The 22,900-nt window shown below is 35.5% G+C and overlaps 3 protein-coding genes across 7 annotated transcripts; 1 reads left to right on the top strand and 2 right to left on the bottom strand.

The window, feature by feature from the left end:
- Nucleotides 1-2,215: 2,215 nt before the first annotated feature.
- On the top strand, nucleotides 2,216-7,216 carry LOC7470559 (homeobox-leucine zipper protein GLABRA 2). The gene is made up of 11 exons (XM_024606411.2): nucleotides 2,216-2,436; nucleotides 2,788-3,065; nucleotides 3,365-3,482; nucleotides 3,595-3,792; nucleotides 3,930-4,304; nucleotides 4,412-4,513; nucleotides 5,293-5,502; nucleotides 5,711-5,885; nucleotides 5,977-6,248; nucleotides 6,382-6,468; nucleotides 6,564-7,216. The coding sequence occupies exons 1-11, from the start codon at nucleotides 2,359-2,361 to the stop codon at nucleotides 6,942-6,944; spliced, it is 2,274 nt and encodes a 757-aa protein (XP_024462179.1). The 5' UTR covers nucleotides 2,216-2,358; the 3' UTR covers nucleotides 6,945-7,216.
- LOC112328367 (30S ribosomal protein S17, chloroplastic) lies at nucleotides 5,644-9,171 on the bottom strand. Of its 4 annotated transcripts, none has more exons than XM_052453247.1 (2): nucleotides 8,636-9,171; nucleotides 5,644-5,931 (listed from the first exon to the last, which is right to left on the bottom strand). In XM_052453247.1, the coding sequence occupies exon 1, from the start codon at nucleotides 9,119-9,121 to the stop codon at nucleotides 8,639-8,641; it is 483 nt and encodes a 160-aa protein (XP_052309207.1). In that variant the 5' UTR covers nucleotides 9,122-9,171; the 3' UTR covers nucleotides 5,644-5,931; nucleotides 8,636-8,638. The 4 variants fall into 4 exon arrangements, with proteins under 4 accessions (XP_052309207.1, XP_024462193.1, XP_024462185.1 ...); XM_024606425.2 differs by lacking the exon at nucleotides 5,644-5,931 and adding an exon at nucleotides 7,819-8,145; XM_024606417.2 differs by lacking the exon at nucleotides 5,644-5,931 and adding an exon at nucleotides 7,819-8,130.
- Nucleotides 9,172-17,632: 8,461 nt separating this feature from the next.
- LOC7470557 (rop guanine nucleotide exchange factor 12) lies at nucleotides 17,633-20,951 on the bottom strand. Of its 2 annotated transcripts, none has more exons than XM_024581565.2 (8): nucleotides 20,582-20,951; nucleotides 20,147-20,451; nucleotides 19,844-19,960; nucleotides 19,442-19,596; nucleotides 19,270-19,344; nucleotides 18,873-19,145; nucleotides 18,450-18,770; nucleotides 17,633-18,295 (listed from the first exon to the last, which is right to left on the bottom strand). In XM_024581565.2, exons 2-8 carry the CDS (start codon nucleotides 20,400-20,402, stop codon nucleotides 17,885-17,887), a joined length of 1,608 nt encoding a protein of 535 aa, XP_024437333.2. In that variant the 5' UTR covers nucleotides 20,403-20,451; nucleotides 20,582-20,951; the 3' UTR covers nucleotides 17,633-17,884. The 2 variants fall into 2 exon arrangements, with proteins under 2 accessions (XP_024437333.2, XP_002298221.3); XM_002298185.3 differs by having other exon boundaries at nucleotides 20,147-20,468; nucleotides 20,584-20,951.
- Nucleotides 20,952-22,900: the final 1,949 nt, after the last annotated feature.

Genomic DNA, 22,900 nt, shown 5'->3' with positions numbered 1-22,900 from the left:
CATTAATTGTCTAAATCCAGCATATAAATGATGTGAAGACACGACGATACATGTATGTATACACAGCGATACAGCTAAACTGCTCCTTCAAATACGGCTCCGCTCGGCTTGCCTAGTTCAACCTTTTTTCTGTCTTCTAGTTGTCAGGTACTGCCTGTGTTTTGTTTTGTTTTTGCCCCCTTCCTGTACGGAATAAATTACAAGAGAAAATATTTATTTCTTTTTTCTTTTTTTTGGTAGACAGATAAGAGGAGAAGGGAGCACCGACAATTTATTGGTTTTTTTTTTTTTTGTTTTTTTAGCAATATAATTAAATTTAATAAATTATGAAAAATGAAAAATAAACTGGAATTATATCATTTTTTAAAAGTACTTGGAAAATCACATAAGTTTAATTACATAGATCATTTTATATATTTAATTCTTGAAATTAATCTTTCCAAGCTTGGATTAAACTGATAAATTTATATGTTTTTTTAGGGCCACCAACAAAATTTGAGATAATTCCAAATTATTTTCTATTTTTTTTCAATGTTGTTATTATTTAATATCCGAGAAAAATAAAAAGAAAATGCTTCCTTATCTTAACATTCTTTTGAGATTTATTTTTTATGTAGATTATTTTTTGTTGGTGTATTTGAAAATTCTCATTTTGAAATATCAAAAATTAATTTTTTATGATTTTTTTAATCAATTATAGCAGTTCAATCAAATAGAGGAACCATATTGACGGAGTATTAACAATACAATTTGTATTGTTAAATTACAGTAACATTTATTGACGGAGTATTACTTTGCTATTACAATAGAAACTGAAAAAATAAAAAAATGATGAATCAATATTTTAGATAGAAATACTAAGGAAATATACCTTTATTTTGTCATAAATCAAGCTCTTATCATCACAAATCTCGTCATCCCAACACTCAGTCTATCAATATCCCTGTTCCAGTTCAATTTTTCTTAAAGATTCACCACATCAAGTAAGCAAAACTATCAATTTCTTATTTTAACCCATTTTTAAAATGTTATTTTTTTTTGGAATTTTGATGTAATATATGTATGTTTGTGTGTTTACTTGTTTTATAGTTTTTTTCCATAGAAATTTATTGTATGAATGTATAATTTGTACATGTTAGGATTTATATGAGATTTTGAAAAATTTTATTTGTTTGTCATTTGATGAAATTAAGTTTGATTTTGTAATTTAGGTGTTTTATAATGAAGTAAATAATGTCTTATTTAATGGATACGTTTCATATTTTGTTAATTTTATTGTTAAGTTGAAAATTTATGTATTTTTAGAGGAATTTGAATTTTTATAGAAAATTAATAATGATTTAAGTGTACTATTAAAATAGATTGAATAAGTTTCGAGTTAAACTAATGATAGTTAATTAATTGGGTACCAATAATATGAAGGTTGCTCGCATGATAACTTCAATGATGAAATTTGTTCGCAATACTAGTATATATATTTTTTTTTTTACATTAAAAATTAACTTAGAACCTTGCTCGTGGTGTAGCATTTAGCTAGTTAAATACTATTTAGCAAATGTTCTTGTATGTTAGACACTTTTTTTTAGTAATTGCCATTCCAGAATCGAGAGGACTACAACTTCAAATTATGTATATAGTGAAATAATTTCAAATTATTGAAGATTAATTCTAACAAGTGTAATAATTAAGTTGCAATATAGGGCAAAGCTAGCCGTTATTCCTTTATTCAAATAATTAAAAAGCATTATTCTTCATTGTCATACAAATTTCCTTTGATTCGATAGCAAGAGTATATATTCTCAAATTAATTTATATAATAAATAGAATAAAATCTTTTCATCAACGATGTTCTTGGAAACACTCTCCCATAAACTTGATGCATAAGAGAACTGGCTAGGCTAGGCTAGGCTTGGCTAGGCTACACAATGATTAATGCTAGCAGGATGGATACCTAAAGTTCTTGCTCGAAACGGTAAAAATCATCAATAAAAAGTAAAGGAAGGAGTGGAGATTAATTTGGTAGCTTAGGTCTAAGCCACAGCTGAGCTGAAAGCCACCTGGTAATTGGAAACTGAAAATACCGTTGGAAAGCGTAGATTCAACTGCTTAAAGTTAGTTGGGCGTCCACATATTCCACTCAAAGCAATATCTAACAGTCAACTCCTACCAGCCTTTACTCTCTCTACAAAATCACCTCTTCAAGACTTCGTTTTGTTTTTATATCCTTAAATCAGCAAGCCCCACCTCTCTCTCTCTCTCTCTATCTAGCCAGCAATAGTATTTTGTTGCCTTGGCTAGCTAGCTCCTCGAAACTACCATTTCATCGTCAAATGAAGAACAACCTCTTCCGGACTGGCCATGGGAGTCGACATGTCTAATCCACCCAATTCTCATATCAAGGACTTCTTTGCCTCGCCTGCTCTTTCTCTTAGTCTTGTAATTCCCCTTTAACCACTGCTCTTCTTTTTCGATATTTAGTTTTTCTCGTATTACATACAAACTCATCTTTTCTTGTCTAACTTACTGGTTTTTCTTTTCTTTTTGAGCTTTTCCGGCCACCATCTTCAAATCCTACCAATATTCTTACCTATCCAGTTGTTGTGCATATATATATATATGAAAAGGAAAATCTTTTACTTGGTTGATCGATGTGTGTATTGATTTCATAAATAAAATCCCTCATGCATAACTATACATATATGCATGGATATATCGAAGTTTAAGTACCCTTGTCACACACTTACTCTATCTCCCTAAACATCTTTGTGGTTTTATTTATTGTTGAAGGCTGGAATATTCCGGGGAGCAAATGTGTGTAATGGGGAAGCAGCGGCAAGCATGGAGGTGGAGGAGGGGGAGGAAGGAAGTGGAGGAGGAAGAAGGGAAGAAACAGTGGAAATTAGCAGTGAGAACTCAGGGCCTATGAGATCAAAATCAGATGATGATTTTGAAGGTGAAGGAGAGCATGATCATGAGGATGATGATGATGGTGATGACAAAAACAAGAAGAAAAAAAGAAAGAAATACCACAGACATACCGCTGAGCAAATCAGAGAAATGGAAGCGTATGTATTCTTATCCCACCCTCTCTCGCTCGCTGTTGTCCTTTATTTTGTACGTACGGTAACGGTATGCTCGCGAAGATTAAGAGAAAGAAAACAGGATTGTAAGGCTAAAAAGACGACTCAAAAAAGTTTATTTTCCTTGTTCAACAGTGCTCAACACACAGATTAAAAGGATTCCTAATTTTAACTTGTTAATTAACAAATGTGTTTATGCTATGTATCTAAGACCAGGATTGTGTTCTTGATCATCCATGAACGTTCACCTTAATGATTCATGTGGATTAATGATTACTGCTCAGGCTATTTAAGGAGTCTCCTCATCCAGATGAGAAGCAAAGGCAGCAGTTAAGCAAGCAACTTGGCCTTGCTCCTAGACAAGTCAAGTTTTGGTTCCAAAATCGCCGTACTCAAATCAAGGCACGTACGTTGGTGCTATATGTAGGATAGATCAAATTAAATAATTCCCTCATTAATACAGTTGGTTATCTTGCTGGTTTAATGACCATGGGGGTTGCTAATTGTATTGCAGGCTATACAAGAGCGCCATGAAAACTCTCTATTGAAATCTGAAATGGATAAACTCCGGGAAGACAACAAGAGCATGAGGGAGACCATCAACAAAGCTTGCTGCCCAAATTGTGGTACCGCTACCACTAGTAGAGACGCTGCCTTGACAAGCACTGAGGAACAACAGTTACGTATCGAAAATGCAAAGCTCAAAGCCGAGGTTAGAGATTAAGATTATAATAATGTGGTCCTAATTAGTTAATTAATATTAATTATTACAGAAAATCAAACTTTTTTTTTTGTAGTACATTAATCAAATCACATGCTTAGCATAAGTTTGATTGTCATGATATGTAGGTAGAAAAACTTCGAGCGGTCGTGGGAAAAAGTAGTCCAGGGGCAACAGCATCATGCTCAGCTGGAAACGAGCAAGAAAACAGAAGTTCACTCGATTTTTACACTGGGATTTTCGGACTTGACAAGTCTAGAATCATGGAGACTGCTAATCAAGCAATGGAAGAGCTCAAGAAAATGGCTACGGCAGGCGAACCACTTTGGATTCGAAGTGTTGAGACAGGTCGTGAAATTCTCAATTACGACGAGTACACAAAAGTGTTTGGTTCTGAAGATTCAAGCATTAATGGAAGGCCAAAGAGATCCATTGAGGCTTCAAGGGAGACCGGGGTTGTGTTCATTGATGTCCCAAGGCTAGTTCAAAGTTTTATGGATGTGGTGAGATATTATAATTATTAGCAAATACCACATATAATTATTAATTATAGATTAGTTCCCTTTAACTAATTATGTATTACCAATAATCTTTTTTGCCCTTTGAACAGGATCAGTGGAAGGAAATGTTTCCATGCTTAATTTCAAAGGCAGCCACTGTTGATGTTATCTGCAATGGTGAAGGAGCAAGTAGAAATGGTGCAGTGCAATTGGTGAGTTATAGCTCTAATTAGCAACATGCATCTCAAATTAAACTAGCAGTCTAGCACTAGTACAGCTTGAACGAAGCTAGAGATCTCTGCATGGGAAATCAGCATCCATTTCAGTGAAAACGAAAGCCATAGTACATACTTGAAGGAGAAGAAAAAGGCAGCAGCTTTTTGTCAATGAACTATGACTGTGTTTTCCCTATCTCAAAAACGCTTTCAACCTCAAATAACAATTAACTACAAAAAGAAATGAAAAGAAAAAAGAGTGGGAATATTTTTCCTTTTCCTTTTTAACATTAAATGCAATGTCCACGAAATTAATATTTTGAAAGAGGCCTGGGAGCCTCTTTCCTTCAATCTGCTTTCTGCAGAGAGGATGGCTGCTGTGGAACTGTCCTTACGTTGTTATCTTAATAGCACCCAGCTGTCATAGAAAATGAGTTTTTTCTTATTTATTTATTTATGTGGGACCTTGTGTTTAATGGAGATCTACTTTTCCTCAGCTGGTTCAGCTGAAGGTCCAACTCTTGGACAGTTTGACTACCCTCTTACTTACGGTTAGAGGTGACTAACTGGGAATCAAAAAGATTAAATGCCTAAAACACCCCCTTATCTGTTTTGATGAATGAAAAAAATTAATGGATAAAAAACTCCTGCTCAGGTTTGTTAAAACATCAATTTCTTGACTTTATTGCTTTGAACTGTGTGCTTGTATGCATTCATTTCTTAGCTTAGCCTGTCTGCTCTTACCAATTATTTGTTCTTATTTTTTTTATATGCAGATGTTTGCTGAGGTCCAGATGCTTACACCCATGGTGCCCACCAGAGAAGTTTATTTTGTGAGATATTGCAAGCAACTTAATGCAGAACAATGGGCCATTGTTGATGTTTCTATTGACAAAGTTGAAGACAATATTGATGCTTCACTCGTCAAATGCAGAAAACGCCCCTCTGGTTGCATCATTGAGGATAAATCAAATGGCCATTGCAAGGTACATGTGCTTTGGGTTTTGAACATGCTTTATCCTCAGGTTTTTTTTTTTTTTAAATGGAAACTGGGGAAACTGAAGATGAAAGAAAGAAGAAAAGGCAACAATTCATATTTATAGAGACAAGCATATACGACGGTGCTATAATGCTAATCATCTTCTTTTCTTTTTTAACAGTTTAACATAGACAAGTTTGTAACAATATTTTCAGGTGATCTGGGTAGAACACCTGCAATGCCAGAAAAGCACAGTTCATACCATGTACCGGACAGTAGTTCATAGCGGTCTAACCTTTGGAGCAAGGCATTGGATGGCAACATTGCAACTCCAATGTGAGCGGCTTGTTTTCTTCATGGCAACCAATGTTCCCACCAAGGATTCAACTGGTAAGCCACACTATGTTGCCATATTTTCCAGTGGATTGTCTGCTATCTATATAAATAACATTGTTTATGAAAATAATTTGTAAATATCTAGGTGTTGCTACTCTAGCTGGAAGGAAAAGCATTCTGAAACTGGCACAAAGAATGACATGGAGCTTTTGTCGAGCGATCTGCGCATCAAGCTATCACACATGGAACAAGGTCTCAAGCAAAACAGGAGAAGACATAAGGGTTTCCTCTAGGAAAAACTTAAATGACCCTGGTGAACCTGTTGGAGTGATTTTGTGTGCAGTTTCTTCTGTATGGTTGCCTGTCGTTCCTCATATTCTGTTTGATTTCTTAAGAGACGAAGCTCGTAGAAATGAGGTACAGCAAAAAAATGCCATTAGTCAGTTAAAATCCTATCAAAATGGGATATTGCTGCTTTGAGTTGCGCAACTTAAAGAGTACAAGTTTTGTCAGGTAACTTGTCTGACAATATTTTTTGCATAAAATGTAGTGGGATATCATGTCAAATGGAGGACCTGTGCAAACCATTGCAAACTTGATCAAAGGGCAAGATAGAGGCAATGCAGCAGCTATTCTAGTAAGTTATCTACATCTCAGATAAGAGGAGACCACGCCATTAATCTAATGTGCATTTCTCCATTCATGGTTCTAACTAGCTGTTTTCAATTGCAGAAGATGAAATCGAAAGAGAACAATATGTGGGTACTCCAAGATAGCTGCACAAATGCTTATGAATCCATGATAGTGTATGCTCCAGTGGACACTAATGGAATGCAATCTGTGATTACTGGATGTGATTCAAGCAACCTAGCAATATTACCTTCAGGATTCTCAATTCTTCCAGATGGACACGAATCAAGACCATTAGTGATCACTTCTAGGCAAGAGGAGAGGAGCACAGAAGGAGGATGTTTGCTAACAATAGCATTCCAAATCCTAACGAATACCTCTCCCACAGCCAAACCAACCATGGAATCTGTGGATTCTATTAATACACTTATATCATGCACATTGAAAAATATCAAGACAAGCTTGCAATGTGAAGATAGTTGATTACAGTAGCTTTTTAGTTAGATAGACACAAATTAACTGTAAAGCTCATATAGGTTTCTAGTTTTTTCCCAGCCCCTCCATATTTTATATCTTAAATTGAGGGATATCTTTATGTGAGTTTGTATGTTATTTGTTTGTGGTTAGAACTTTTAAGTTAAGGGCTTGAAGTTTGGATAAATCTTTTATTGGTATTCCGTAGAATGAGAAGGGCATGTGATTCATATATATATACAAGTGTAAGCATCTTCATGAATAGATTTAACACTTGCTAACGTAGTTTGCAGTTTTTTTTAAATGTTTTTTCATTTTTTTTAAATGGCCACTCTCATCAACAAAACCTCCGCTTATATTAAACCCATCAACTACATTCACACTTTATCGCCAAAGCCAGTAAAGCAACCATAACTATTAACACAAGGAATAACCAATCAACAAAATCTGTAAGAGAAATCACAGGAAGCCCTAGATTTCAAGCATATCTAACATAAAACACTCATACCAGCAAGTAACATTCAAACAACTCTTTTTAACTTATCAATGGAAACTCTGCAGCATATCATATAGATCTCCCGCAAAATCTGCTGCTTCTTGGGCCAAAAGGAACTAGCAGAGACATGAAAATCTTGGCTTAACACAAACTTGGATTCAAAGGAGATAGAAAAATACTGGTCAGAGCCAAACACATCACCAAAGAAATGGCACCACTTTAACACATTCCACAGAACCTACAACTAAGTTCAGTTCTCCATTGCTTACTCATCAGCAATCCCATCAACATAATAGCAATGCCAAACACCAAGGTAAGTTCACTTCATACCAATCACCAAAATCTGTCAAAGCCATGATATCAACCCCACTCAAAATGCACCACCAATTCATTGAAATATTAGCAACTTGCATTTATTTCACTGCAGAAACACAAAGCCTGTCCATATTGTACCTCTTATACAACACTAACAAATCAGATACCAAATATCAAGTTCTCAAAATCACAAACAAGGAAGAGCATTTCACTCTATGAAATTGCTCCTGCTGAAACTCCAACAGAAATCTTAAGCTCTTTGGGCACCCCTTTACAACCGCACTTCAACATTTCCTTTTCCTTCTCCCTTTCCTTGCTCTTCTTGACTAGAAACATCTCTGCTTTGAATCTCTCAGCAATTAACCATCTGCTAATTCCAAAAATCTGGACAAATCAAAACTAAAAGATTCCAATCATGTCTACAAGAATCACTAAAACCCATCAAAAAACAACTCTAAGAATACAAGTTAACTAACATAAAATGGCGAAAATCAATCCTAACAATCAAACACCTAAATTCAAATATCACCGCAAAACCAAGGCACCGATATGCATTAAAAAATCGCTAATGAACAGCACAACAAATAGTATCAGCCGAAGAAAGGAACCCAGAGCTCCTTTAAGCAACTTCTCTTTCACTGAAATACCAATCACGAATTCCCAACAGATGAAATGTACTAATTATATAATTTTTTTTTTTTTTTTGGGGGGGGGGGGGAGTTAAGAAGTCATGGCCAATTCAATCGATGCTGAAATTGAAAAAATCATATCAATTTCACAGCCATTAAATTACACAAAAATCAAAACATCATCACAGTACAAAACACCAAATTACATCCCAAAAGTTCACAAAACGAAGCAAAATCATTACAAACAACAGAAAACTCACACATTAAGCCTGCAGTTCCTGTTGAGACTCCAATGGAATTCCAAGCTCTTGAGACCCCACTCCTCCCTCCTCACCCTCTTTCTTCTCCTTCTTCTTCCTAGCTGGTACAGGCACAGCAAGAAAACTTTTAGTCTTGCTAATGGGTCTGCTCTTTTCAAGCTGGACCAAGTCTCCAACTTTGAACTGATTCTCAGGGTCATGAGCCTGGTACTTCTTCTTCTTCCTCACCCGTCTCTTGTACTTAGGATGTGGGGCCAACCTTGTAACCTCAACAGCCACAGTTTTGTCACTTGTTGCACATACAACTTTGCCTTGCAATGACTTCATGGCCCTGATTGGAGGGAGGAAAGTGAAGGGCTTCGCGGGTCGGAGAGTGAGAGAAGAAGTGGGTTTTGACAAGTGAGAAAGTTGGGTTGTTCCATGGAGGAATGGAGTGGAGAGAGTAAGGGAGTTGAGTGAGGATGTGAGGGACATTGTTAGCAGCATCGTGCTGTTTCCTGGAGTTTTTGGGGATAAGAAGAGGAGTGGAACTTGGGGGGTTCTTTTATCCTTGTGGATTGAGTGTTTGTGTGGGAGCGTGAAGGTGCGGGGTAAAACGGTCTTCTTCATCAATTTTCGTGAAAAAAGAAAAGCAAAAAGAAAAGCAAAGAGAATAAGATTTTAATATTGGTAAAGCAAGAAAATTATATTTGATTGCTAGCAAACTCACTGTAATAAATACTTAGTATAGTAAACCTAATTCATTTGATGAGAAATAATGTAATTAGGAGTTATATATATATATATTCTTCATTAATGATAAACGTTTTTCAAAAAGATAAAGGATAATTATTCTCTTATCTATTTTCTTGCTCGTCATTCAATTCTATTATTTTAAAAAACTAGATCAGTAATGCATATAATAGATCTAATTATTGTGTCATCTAGGAGTGAAAATTTTTAAATTTATTTTTGTATAGTTAGAATAACTTTAGTTATCACTTTTATTTTATAGGAAATTTGTTAAATATTTGAAGGAGCTAATATATCTATACGATGGGGAGGTCAATTACTCTTCTATATCCTAACATTTCTATGTCATCAATCATAGAAAGAACTTTTAGTGATATGTGATATAAGAATAAACTAGCTTTTTTTAAAAAAAAAATTCTATAAATTAATGATGCCATTGATAAAGTAAAAAAGAATTTAATTTGGGCTTTCCATAACTACTTATGGGCTTAGGTGTTTAGGTTTAGTTTTTGGGCCAAAGTGTCTAGGCTTAGTTGTTCTATATTCTTCTACAAAATAAGTTTTGTATATAATTAAAGATCCTCTAAGTAAGTTAGTAAAATAAAAAGGAGAGAGAGAGGGGTAAACTAAAAAGAAGAAGAAGATAAAAGCAAAAGAATAAATTTAAAGAAATAGTTGTATAAGTATTCATCTAGAACTCTTATGTTGGTGGTCTGGGTAGGGGTGAGCAAATTCGGTTCGGTTCGGTTTTTACCCGAAAAAAACAGCCAAATCGAAAAAAAAAAAGAGACCCGAAACCGAACCGGAACCGGCCCAAACCGGCTGGTTCCGGTCCGGTTTTTTATCCAAAAAACCGTACAAACCTATAGGCTTATTTTGGGCTTATTTTGGGCTTTTTAATAGGCTTTGTAATGGGCTTCTAATGGATTTCTATTAGGCTTACAATTAATATTGATATTGTCTCATTTTCTTTGAAGATTCCAAATATATTTAATTTTTTTACCCCTAAATATTCATTTATATGAAATTATTAATGTCAATCTGTTCAATATATTTTTTAACTTACTAATATTTTTCTACTTCCGAAAAGTTTAAATAAATAACACGCACTCACAATCACACAACAATAAGTTTAAATCCAAATTACAAACCATTGCCTTCAAAGGGCTTAACAAAAAAACAACAAATAACATTACATTATCGTAAAACACTCCAAGCCACAAAAAATAAATCTTCATGTGCACACCGTCTCAATAAAAAAGCACTTCAAGAGTATTGCACTTTGATTCCTGAAATTCATAATCTAGAATTATAACATGATAAATTAAATCAGAAGCTATAAAAATAAATAAAAAAAGATATTTATACCATATGCATCACAATTTGTGAACTAATTATCATTCGTTGCTAAATGCAACTTTCCATCAAATTCTACAAAATAAAATATTAAACATGTTAGAATAAAAATGTGTTAATTAATAAATCATAAAATAAAAGATGTAAGTTTTTAAGAAACATTACCTGATTCAAGGTTTTCGTAGGTTTCAAAATCATTCATCAAGGTTGTATTATCAACTGGAATTGGACCATGATGCAACCAATTTTGACAACAAATAAGTGCTTGAACTGTTGCTGGAGATAAAGAACTTCGAAATTGGTCGAGTATACGACCACCTGTGCTAAAGGCTGATTCGGAAGCCACTGTGGATATAGGAATAGCCAGAACATGTTGTGCAACTTTCGAAAGTATCTTATATTTTGAAGCATTAATCTTCCACCAATCTAAAATATCTAATTTATCATCATTAGGATCCTCACAACCATCAACTAAATACCTCTCAACCTCATTTCTATTTTCCACACTATCTTCCTCTAGCAAGTGCCTTTTGAACCGAGCTAAAGTGTTAACATCTATCTCCATGTCATCAATAGAATCATTAACATATTGTTTATGCCTATTATCATCTACCACTTCATCGGTTTTCAAATAAAACTCATACATGCTCACCAAATTATCTCTCACTTTTTTTGTTAGCAATTGTGCTTTGTCATGATCATACAACTCACCAAAACAAAATTTCACATATTTCAACTTAAGACGTGGATCCAAAACATTAGCCACATACAATAAAAAATTCTGATTTGCTCCACAACCCCAATACTTCTCAAACTTACTCATCATGTTCATCGCCATTCCACTCAAAAGATTATCTCTACTTTTACATAATTGCAACAAGTTTGTATGCATGTAAATCAATTCATTGAAGAAAGAATTTGATGTAACATGCAATGAGCCAGAAAATTTCAATGTAACCATGTAAAAGATCTTTAAAAACTTCAGCAAAGTTCTAGCATTTTCCCAATCCTCCAAACTAGGTGGCCCTATGTTTTTTTTATTCCCCTTTGAATCAACCTCCAAAAAGTAACTCACATACCTAGGTTCACTTTGACCTAACCTCACAAACACCTTTTCAAACTTTTCAGCAGCTTCTAACATAAGATAAGTTGAATTCCATCAAGTTGCAACATCCAAACACAATGATTTCTTACACTCTATATGCAACTTTTCTGCACACTTCTTAAATGCAAGTAGCCTAGAGGGTGAAGATCTCACAAACCTAATTGCATTTCGAATCTTAACAACCGAAACATTCATCTCTTTCAAACCATCACATACAATCAGATTTACAATGTGTGCACAACATCTAACATGCAAATGTTCATTTGACAATATATTAGTTGGCCAATCTTTCATCACATTCTTTAAATATGAAAGAGTAACACTATTAGAGCTTGCATTGTCTACTGTAACAGTTAAAAGTTTATCAATCCCCCAATCTAACAAACAATTCTCAATAACTTGACCAATTGTCTCACCCATATGATTGGAAACTTGACAAAAATTCAGAATTCTTTTATGCAAATTCCATTCATTATCAATCCAATGAGCCGTTAAGGACATATAGTTAATGTTTTGGATTGATGTCCATGTATCTGTTGTTAAGCATAATCGTTGACCCTTAAGAGCTCTCTTTAATCTTTCCTTCTCTTCAACATAAAGTTTCAAACAATCTCTCATAACAGTGAAACGAGAAGGAACGTCAAATCTAGGCTGCAAGGTCCTAGAAAATAATCTAAGTCCCTTACCCTCCACAAAATTAAAAGGCAACTCATCAATTATAACCATTTTCACTAGTGCCTTTCTGCATTCATCATAATCATAACCTATTACCTTAAGAGTTCCCACACTTCGATCTCCTAATTCACCCCCTACTTTATTAGGTTCTAATACCAAATTTTTTTGCTTCTTATCAACCACAAAAGGAAACTTTTTGCATACTTTCAAATGACTCCACATATTAATTGTTCCATTAATAATAGTATGACATGCATAATCCTTTCCACAATAATTACATTCAACTCTAGAGGTTGTAGGATCACCATCAAGTTTTGTAAAATGATCCCAAATTTGTGACTTTTTTTTTATCATCAACATTTCTTTTCCTAGATGCAGGGACTTGAAGTTGTTTACCTTTACTATCCGTGGTGGATCATGCAGTAGTTGATGTTGGGTTAGTGTTTGAAGCTGGGGCATTGGTTGATGTTGGGGTAGTGCCAGTGGATGAAGCATTTTGATTTTGAAGGTTTTCCATCTGTAAATTACCAAATGCAAACATGTTCATTATCACTTGCACAATTCTTTTCAGCACTTAATAAACATAAAGATTAAAATCAGTTTAAAAATTAAAATGAAACAAATATTACAGAAGTCAAGTAACACGTCAAAACAAGCTTAGAAAAATGTGTCAAAACAAGCTTAGAAAATCTATCAATGGAGGAAAAATAATTACAGAAGTAACACTGTAACAGAACAATGAATACAAGAATAACATGATTTTAATGACTACAAAATGCCAATCAAGATCATCCAAAACAGAATAATGAATACATTTTACAGAATGACAAAACAAAACCGAATAAAAAAAACCCATCAAAACAAAACTAGTTTGCAATGAAAGACAAACAACCAAATCAATGACCAAGGGAATTAAAATACAATCTTCATATTTAAAAAAAAAAAAACCTCATACAACAGACCAAAATGAAAAACAAAACTATCTTTAAGAGCTGCAAAGAAGGAGATTGTCAAAGATGACATTCAATCCAAATTTAGCCATGCTAGAAAACTATTATTCTCAAGGAATGAATAGGTTTGACAGATATCAGTTCTAAAAGAATGATCAAAATAACATCAACAACATAACTCTACTTTGATAAGGTGAAATTATCAATGAGCTAAAATAAGGTAAAGATGAAACGAATACCAAAGAAATCACACATTAAAATCATACTTTAATCCTAAAAAAGACACAAACTTAACTGTCACAGTGTCACATTAGCTCAGCAAATCATGGAAAAAGAATAAAATAAAATATGGAAAAAGATTGGGTATCATAACCTGGAAACTAAACCATGTACATCAACTCCTCAAAATATTCTTATGTCTATTTCATTAACTACTATGTGAGAACATCAGTGTTGAGCTAAAAGTTGCTTGCGCCATATAAAATGTCTTAATTTGTATGAATATGATGTCCACCAAGTCAGAAATGGTCAACTACCAATCTCAAAGATGAGTGCTTCCGGATTCTACTCTGACATTTTAGTTACAAGTGTGATAATCTACGTGAATCCCACATTGGTACTTCTATTTAAAAGAGATTGTGTGCTATGCAATTGGGGGAGGGTTGGAGTAAACATGCAGATGCCACTACCTTATTATAAAAATCATGATGAGATAGAACAACAAAGGTTCAATGTGTGCAATAACACAATTTTTAAATTGTTCAGTGAATGGTTCCACATTTCCAATAGCACCGAGTTCTAGATCTATGATTGAACGGTAAAGAATTTCCAAAAACTTAAATCATAGACTCTTGGATTGGGGTTCCATTTATTTAGCATAACAACCAAAAGCACATTAAAGGACAAACTCCTAAGGTGTAAACAGTATTGACTGCAAATAAGTGGATAAAAAGCCAAGCCATGAAAGCAACGTGTAACATGATAAGATGAGACTTGCATATGCTCTTGAGCTAAAAAGACTTACAATTCTCGCAGACCCTTGATGTTTCCAAGTGACAAGGGGATCTCACCAGTCACCAGTGAATCGATTGTCTTCCAAATGCCTTTCCAAAATGAAAACAATGTCAGGTAAAGTCTTATTTATGTTATATTTAACCAAAAACTGCAACCAAGTATCCTATTTTAGGCGGAACAGGGAAAAATAAAATACCTAAGAAATCAATCTTCACAGGAACCAAACAGAAAATAAAATAATAACCAAGAATGTGAAGGCATCAATTGGTAAATTTTATAGACAGCACAACACCTAATAATATTACAGATAATATTACAGATAAATTCTAAAAAGAAGAAGAAGAATAGGGAACATAAGGAACAGAACTGGATAAGAAATAGGGATTTAGAACATGTAACAATAGTAATTTATATAAACGACAGAGGTTTCAAACTAAGAAACAACCCATATAGGAAAAAAAAAATTCGTTATCCAGTGGTTTCAAACTAAACCAAAATTCATCACCCAACAAAATTGATTAAAAATAACAATAAGCTTAACTGTATGAATTAATTAGAAAGGAGAAAAAAAAATTAAAACTCACCGGTTTTGAGAGGCTCGGTCTGATGGAAACACCGAGTCACCGACTGTGTTGATCCAGTGGAGACTGAGGAAGAAACGTGTAAAAAATAAGCTTAACTGTATTTAAAATAACAATAACCTTAACCAAATTAATTAATTAATTAATTAGAAAGGAGAAAAAAAAATAAAACTTACTGGTTTTGAGAGGTTGAGGAAACGTCGGTCTGATGGAAACACGGACTATTTTGGTCCAGTTGAGACTGAGGAAACGTCGATCGTCGATCTGTGTTTATGTTTTCTACTTTTCTTAGTCTAAGGAGAGTGGACAGTGGAGAGGGAGAGGTGAAGAGGCGAGAGGCGAAGAGGCGAGAGTGGACGGGTTGTGGGTGCTCTGGTACGGGGGCGGCCTTAGCGGAGGCCGGAGAGGGTGGGGGGCGAGGGGGTGGGACGGCGGGTGGCTCTCAGTAGTGAGAGGAGAGATTGAAATGTTTAGGTTTAGGTTTTGCGCGCAGTGGAGAGTAAACTGGAGTCTGGAGAGAAGAGAGGGGTGCAACGCGGCTCGATAACATTTTCTATTTATACTAGGGACCGAAATTTTTGACCGGTTTTTGCACTACAAAACCGAAAACCGAACCGAACCGGGGTTTTTTCAACATAATCTAATCGGTTTAATCGGTTTTATTTTTCGGTTCGGTTTTTTCGGTTAATTTTTTATCGGTTTTATCGGTTTACTTTGTTTATCGGTTTTTTTGAAAACCCCTAGTCTGGGGTATCTATAAGCCCTTGGTCACCCAAATCCCCTAGTTTACTTGATGAGGAGTGAAAAAGAGTAGGCTCTGAGGCTTTGATTTTTCTAGGAAAGATCATGACGACGAGTGTTTAAAAAAATTAAAAAATTAATTAAACTGAGAAAATAAATAAAAAAATAATCGAAAAAACCATTTGACCGTATAATTTATCCGACAGGTAATAAAAGGTAACCAAATAAATATTCTTCTATCTGAGATGCTAACTAATAAAATGATACTCCCCTTGCGGGGCACTCGGGTGGCAGATATGGTGGGGAGAAATAACACATGGAAATGGGAAGACTTTGCCCATCTTCTCCCCATAAGAGTTCTAATGGTTATTGCTAGTCATCCCGTGCCAAGTACTATGATGGGGACAAACAGTATGTATTGGGAGTCATCTTTTAGTGGCCAATTCACAATTAAAACAACTTATAAGTAGGGGTGTTTAAAAAACCTAAAAAACTGATTAAACCGAGAAAACTGGAAAAAAAATAACCGAAAAAACCGAACTGTGAAAAAAAACCGATTAAAATTTTGAAAAAAACGACCGGTTTGGTTTTTTAAGTCTGGAACCGAACCGAACAGGAAAAAACCGGAAAAAAACCGAGCCAAACCGAAAAAACCGAGCCAAAACCGAGCCAAACCGGTTTGAACCGGTTTTTGTTCTAAAAAACCAAACCGAACCGAACCGAAACCGGTCGGTTTGAACCGGTTTCGGTTTTTTTTAAAAAAAATTTGATTTGATTACTTTTTTATAAAAACCAAACCGAACCGAAAATGAACACCCCTACTTGTAAGCACCAAGCTAATAATGAGCTCCATGGTACATTGGATGATCCAACTTGGAGGATGGTATGGAAATGGGAAGGACCTGAAAGGATTAGAAGTTTTCTATGGCTAGTGGCTCATAATTCATTATTGACAAATGAACGAAAGGTTGCAAGAAATTGGTCTGACAACCCGTACTGTCATTTGTGCCAGTCAAAAGTAGAAGACACCACTCATGTCCTTCGAGATTGTCCAACAGCTATCAACATATAGAGACAGTTACTACAACAACACAACATGGATGATTTTTTCAGTGCAAGCTTAAAACCGTGGCTTCTCAACAACTTATCTAGTAAAATTATCACTACGGATGGATGGAAATGGTCTGTAATCTTTGGGGGTAGCAGTGTGGATCATTTGAAAAGAAAGAAATAATTCGATTTTCAGGCATCAAAGACAACCCACAGGCAGTATAGTTACAACTATTAAAGGGATGCTGACAGATATTGAGCCTGTGGAGTTTGCTCATACGGATCAAGGTAGCAACAAGAAACGAGTGCAGTATGTAGGGTGACAGTATCCTCCCATGGACTGGATAAAATTAAATGTGGATGGCTGTAGCAATGGCAACCTAGGAACCGCTGGAGCAGGAGGGATCCTAAGAGACAACTTGGGTACATGGTGTAAGGGTTTTGCTATTAACATAGGTATTTGTTCACCTGTCAAGGTAGAATTGTGGGCTGTTATCACTGGTTTGGAACTAGCCTGGTCTCTTAGGATTAGACGGGTCATTTTGGAATCGGATTTTTCATTGGTGGTTCAGCTAATTACAAGGCTAACTGTTAAGGTAGATGTAAATTACACTCGTATTCACACGTAAACATTGTTTTGAGTGCTAGCAATCCTTTTGGGCCTAGGCTTCAGCCTAATTATGTTGCTGTTTGGTATAAAACCAAGCATATTGATTCTCAAACACAGATATAATTACTGGAGAGAACAGTTTAGAGCATATTCGAAAATGTCTTGGAAGAAAAGGAATGAAAGTAAAATCAAATGGCCAAGATGCTAAGGAGCTACGAATCCATTTCTTGTACAAAATGTTTCAAATCACATAGTTTTGCTCTCATGCTCACTCTTCCTAATTACAAAAGGAAGGAATGGAATGAAAGCAAGTCGAAATACACAAACCAAAAAGACCCTCTTAGTTAAGGGTCTGAAAATACACATTCAGTGTTGGGCTTCCTCACTCTCTCTTTTCTGTACGTGTTCATCTTTCTCCCCCTATATATAATGCTATTAATGGCGAGCTGTTGGGCTTCGTAAAGCTCCTAAATTATCAAGATAGGAAGGTTTCCTGTTGGTTGATATGTTAGTGAGTTTCTGTTTATATCTATCATCATCTTTCAGTAGTTCATCTGATCCAAATGGATCCTTCTTTGCCGCACTCTCATTTTGTTCTGAACCCCAACCCATAAAATCAGACAGAGTCATCGAAGCATTTGTATCTTCGGAGTTCTTCTCCATCCCTTCTCTGGGCGATGCCGGTACCTGTGGTGCCTCTTTTAACGTGTTCCTCTTATGTCCTGCATGTGATGGATTTCGAGTAACATAATCAGCATCGAGTACATCTTCGATTCGAGACAAGACTGTCGAGGCCAAGGTTTCTAGAATTCTCGAATAGCTTTCCAAGATGGCGTGCCCCACATCCTGTCAGGACAAGAATATATCGTTAGCCCCTGGTTTGACAAAAATGACTAGAATGGCAAAACTAGCTAGTATATATGCATCCGGCCAGTGCTTTTTCATTCAGCTCCAAGTGTAATATGAAATAGAACTCAGATGAAAGGGGATCTATTCTTACCTTGTTGTATTGAATTTTGCTGACATCTAGTGAAGATTGAGGAATTCCAGGGAAGCGCTGTTTGAGAAGGAGGAGGATAGTTTCTGCCCTCTCTTCAAAGAGTTCTCTCTTCTCCAAACTGACAGCAGATCCCCATGCGGATTTACTATCTTTCTGATTCATCTTCCTTTTCCAAATCACTATTGAAGCCTCTATTCTGTTCTTGAGGTCTAGTATCTTATGTTCTGATGATATGTCCATGGTGCTCAGAAATTGATCAGGATCAAAGTACTCAAGAGTAATGCTCCTGTACGCCAAGTCTCCAAGGCTTGCCCTCCCGTTCTGCCAAAGAACCAGAAAGAAATGCGATCAGAGAGTTAGCAAGGCACTTAAAGATTCTGTTATATGCAATGTTTTAATAGGAACTGTTGCATTTCTTCTTACTTTGGGAAGGGATTCAATGTAGTTTTCAGGAATCTCCATTTCTGAAAGTATTTGAGCATTTATCGCCATGGCTGCTTTGAGAACTTGGTTCACACTGTCTTTTTGGTATTGAATAAATTTTGTGGCCCTTTCCGATAAACCATCTGGAGGAACTTTGACAGTAGGTAGCCACCACTTATCATCTGTTCTCTTGGTGCCTCCTTTTTCTGACTCGGGGGAGTCTCTTGAAACATAATAAAACTCATTTTGGTCTTTGAAGTTATCTAGGGAGTCCTGAATTAATATTGAAAAACCATTATCGAGGGATACACTAAACCTGTTGCAATCCACATTTAACAACGTTCATATCTAAAGCTCAAATTAACTAAGCGAAACTACAAGAATCTTATTTTCTTACAAGAAGCATTGCGTCAAGCTTGCGTAAGGCTGGGATGTTCATATGAATATCATTTCGTTGTCTTGTCACCATTATCTATTCAATCAACAAACACAAAATTCTTAGCTTGCATGATGATTCAATGGGGAAGACATTCAATTCAAGGAATGCATTAGAGAGACACTGCTGTTACCTCCATACTTGATCCATCCTTGGATTTTTGTTGGGAAGGAACAAGTTCAACAATGTGATCGGTTACAGATAAGAGCCAATCAATTTCTCTTATCCACCTTGCTTTTCTTTCTGGTGACATAGGCTCTAGACGCCGTTGTTCGCCAAACACAGAAGCTGCATATAGGAGAGAATAAAACGAGGGATCAACATATGCATTAAGACAGACAAAATTTTGGCTTGCCAAATTTCATACAAAGGGTTTAAGAAAAAATTGAAAACCATCTGAATTCAATATAACTAACTATACAGCACCACCATGTTTGTTGGGGTATCTGCAAAAATTCGATGGTGTTGTTTTCCAGTTGATGTTGGAGATCATGAATGATTAGAAAATTGCAGAGAAGGGAAAAAGTCAACCTACCAGCAAGATTTGTAATTGCATTTGACAATGCCAAAGCTGAGGAGACACCCTTTCCTCCGCCAGACATATCCTCCCCAAGAAGCAGTTTAGCAAACCTTTCCTTCATCTGTTCCATTTCTGAATCAAACCCCAGGAGAAAACAAAAATCATATTAATTTCCAAAATCAAATAAATGTAAACAATAACTATCTTTTAATGATTTTCCTTTTACTAAGCAAGAAAAGATGATGCATTGAATCTGATAATACATTATTAATCGATGAAATAAAATATTTGTACACGAACTTAAAAAATTAGACTTGCCTAGATTTTTATTATCTTTTCCTGAAGGAGCAACCCCGGCTTCATCCTTTCCTATCCTTGATCTAGGGCCCTTATCATTCCTATAAGGTGAAGTTCCCACTTTCTGTTTATGATCTGATGCTTGGTCATTTAAGCGTCTTGGAGCCTGATGGTTTCTACATGTCATTCTGTCCTCCATTGAAGAGTATTCTTCAAAACTAGAACTATCATCCGCGCTCAAGCTCTTAACATGCTGACCCCCGGCATTCTCATTCATCCCTTTGAAATGATACAATCTAGACCTATAGTCTTCTTCTTGTTCTTCTCTGAGAGCACGAACCATCTTTAATGTTCAAAATAAAACAAAAATCAAGAAAAGAAAAGGTTCTATATATGCAATGAACAAGAAATTTACTCGTGACCAAAACACAACGTAAAGAGTTAGGAGGTGCTTACACCTTGTCGTCCTTGGTAAGAGACAAGGATGGAGAGAAAAAGGGAGAGAAGCCCAACTACCAAATGATTCAACAGATTGGTGTTCTTTCAGAATTTACTATCTCTTGGAGGAGATGGTATTGTTTTTTCTTTTAGCATCTAGTTTCCGTCTTGCGCCATGTAGCATGTGTTGGTGGATCGTGGGGTGCATGTTTGGATGAATGAGGTGTAATAAGAGGAATAAACTAAAATAAAGTGATGATTTATTTGGATCTAAAGATTGAGTTTGTTTAGGGATACAGAAATTGAATGGTTGTCTATTGATTATGGAAGGTCGAATATTGCAAAGAATCCGGGAAAAACAGGCACATACTCTCAATCAACTTTCCCTCTCCCTTCTCGAGTATCCACTTTTTAATAATCAAATTCACATTTTAGGAAGCTTAATTATATTTATAATTAATTATAGTTATATTATAAAGAAAACAAAAACAGCTCGGACATTCACTGTTGTCCCATTAATTTGTAGCTCCTCACATGGATTTACTGTGGAGACACTGCAAAAATCCTAAGATGTAATGACATTCTTAGCGTTGTTGTTTCCATGCTCCTCTTTTCTTATCGCACTGCCTCGGATTCTCTTCATTGTGTCCTCGTTAATTGCTGTCTTTATTCTTTCCCTCATTTGACCTTATCTTCTTCTTCTTTAATGTTGGTGCCTTCCTTATTTTCTTGGCAAATCATGTCTTGTCATTGATGATGTTCTAAAAACCGAAATGTTTAGGATTGAGTTTTTCTAGATAGTGGATAATTATATATATTCATGTCAATATTCTATTTTCTAAAGCTCAAAAAGTAAATAATTGGTGGTAAAAAGTTTAACACTTGTAAAACAATTTTTTATGATGGGTTTAGAGTTAAATGATAAAGTTAGTAAATTTTTAGTAAAGAATTGCAATAAATGAGAGAATGAGTTTTAAATTCCAAGAACAAAAGTGTTTGTTCTTGTTCTTGTATGATAAATGCTATGAGAATTAAAATATGAATACTTTAAAATATAAATTGTAAACAATTTATCTGATTGGTTTAAAGGGTATTTATGGCTCCTTAACCTTGTCATGTTGCTGAAATAAAGGGGTTAGAGAGTTATTCATCCTGATAGCGTTAAGAAGGATAAATATCTCTTATACAACATTAAATGAAAGACAAATATCTCTTATACCATATTAATGAGGGATAAATATCCCTTATACAATATTAATTACAATGGAAATATGGTAGGCCCTTAGAAGACTTTTATATACCTAGGGGTGTAGGGAGATGTATATCGTTGACATTAATATTTTATATTAAAAGTCATAAGAATAAACAAATGAAGCCTTATAGCCCAACATGAGGCCTATAATGATTGCCCGACCCATACCCGTTTGGGCTTGACACGATGCTAAGCTCACGGGTTGTGGTTGGCAACTTGCCAAACATATGTCTGTTTGTGCTCAACGCATAGTTGAACTCAATGATGTTGGGTCTGACAGTTCGTCAGACACATATCTGTTTAGGCTCAGCACGTAGTTGAACCCAAAAAATTGGGTCTGGAAGCTCGCCAAACACATGTGTACTTGGGCTTAACATGTAACTAGACCTAATGATGCTGGGTCTAGTAGCTTGCCAGACACATATTTGTTTAGGCTCAGTGCATAGTTGAACCCTTGGATGTTGGGTTTGGTAGCTCGTCAAACTCATGTGTACTTGGACGTGGCACGTAGCTAAACCCAAGAATATTGGGACTAGCAGCTCGCTAGACCCATATCTATTTGGACCTAGCGCATAGTTGAATACAAGGATGTTGGGTCTACAGCTCACCAGACTCATATATACTTGGCCCATCATGTAGCTAAACCCAAGGATGTTGGGCCTACAAGCAAGCCAGATCCATGTCATCTAGGCCTGACATTCTACCACACTTAGGGATATTAAGTGTGGGTGTAAGCCCCACACTTCTATCATTGAGTTATCACCCTATCTTTTGCCCTTTTAAATATGAACTTAGGCTAAAAATATAATTTTAAAATATATTGATCCTTCAATAGCCCCCAAGTCTTTGTGTATTGAATACTCAAAGATTTAAAATGTTGTTAGCATTAATGAGAGACTTTTTACCTTCTCTATGAGATAGACTATCCTAATCAAAATTATTAGGATTTTTATGGCTAAATGGCATGTCCTCATTGAAAGAGAGTTTATTGGGAAACAAAACGATGAGTGCATTCTATGCAATAATTGAGTAGGTTTTTGGAGATTCATGGTATCATTAAGTTTATTCATCCAATAATGAGGATA

This window comes from Populus trichocarpa, chromosome 1, assembly GCF_000002775.5.
Source record: "Populus trichocarpa isolate Nisqually-1 chromosome 1, P.trichocarpa_v4.1, whole genome shotgun sequence".
Taxonomy (NCBI): Eukaryota; Viridiplantae; Streptophyta; class Magnoliopsida; order Malpighiales; family Salicaceae; genus Populus; species Populus trichocarpa.
The sequence above is the reverse complement of the archived record's forward strand: the minus strand, read 5'-3'. Positions and strand labels throughout refer to the sequence as shown.

Coding starts and splice junctions, on each gene's coding strand:
- LOC7470559 (XM_024606411.2), top strand. CDS start 2,359: ATGGGAGTCGACATGTCTAATCCACCCAATTCTCATATCAAGGACTTC. Junction 3,066..3,364: donor CAAATCAGAGAAATGGAAGC/GTATGTATTCTT, acceptor ATTACTGCTCAG/GCTATTTAAGGAGTCTCCTC. Junction 5,886..5,976: donor TCCCACCAAGGATTCAACTG/GTAAGCCACACT, acceptor GTAAATATCTAG/GTGTTGCTACTCTAGCTGGA.
- LOC112328367 (XM_052453247.1), bottom strand. CDS start 9,121: ATGCTGCTAACAATGTCCCTCACATCCTCACTCAACTCCCTTACTCTC.
- LOC7470557 (XM_002298185.3), bottom strand. CDS start 20,468: ATGGTTCGTGCTCTCAGAGAAGAACAAGAAGAAGACTATAGGTCTAGA. Junction 19,146..19,269: donor AGCTTGACGCAATGCTTCTT/GTAAGAAAATAA, acceptor ATATTAATTCAG/GACTCCCTAGATAACTTCAA. Junction 18,771..18,872: donor ACATTGAATCCCTTCCCAAA/GTAAGAAGAAAT, acceptor GTTCTTTGGCAG/AACGGGAGGGCAAGCCTTGG.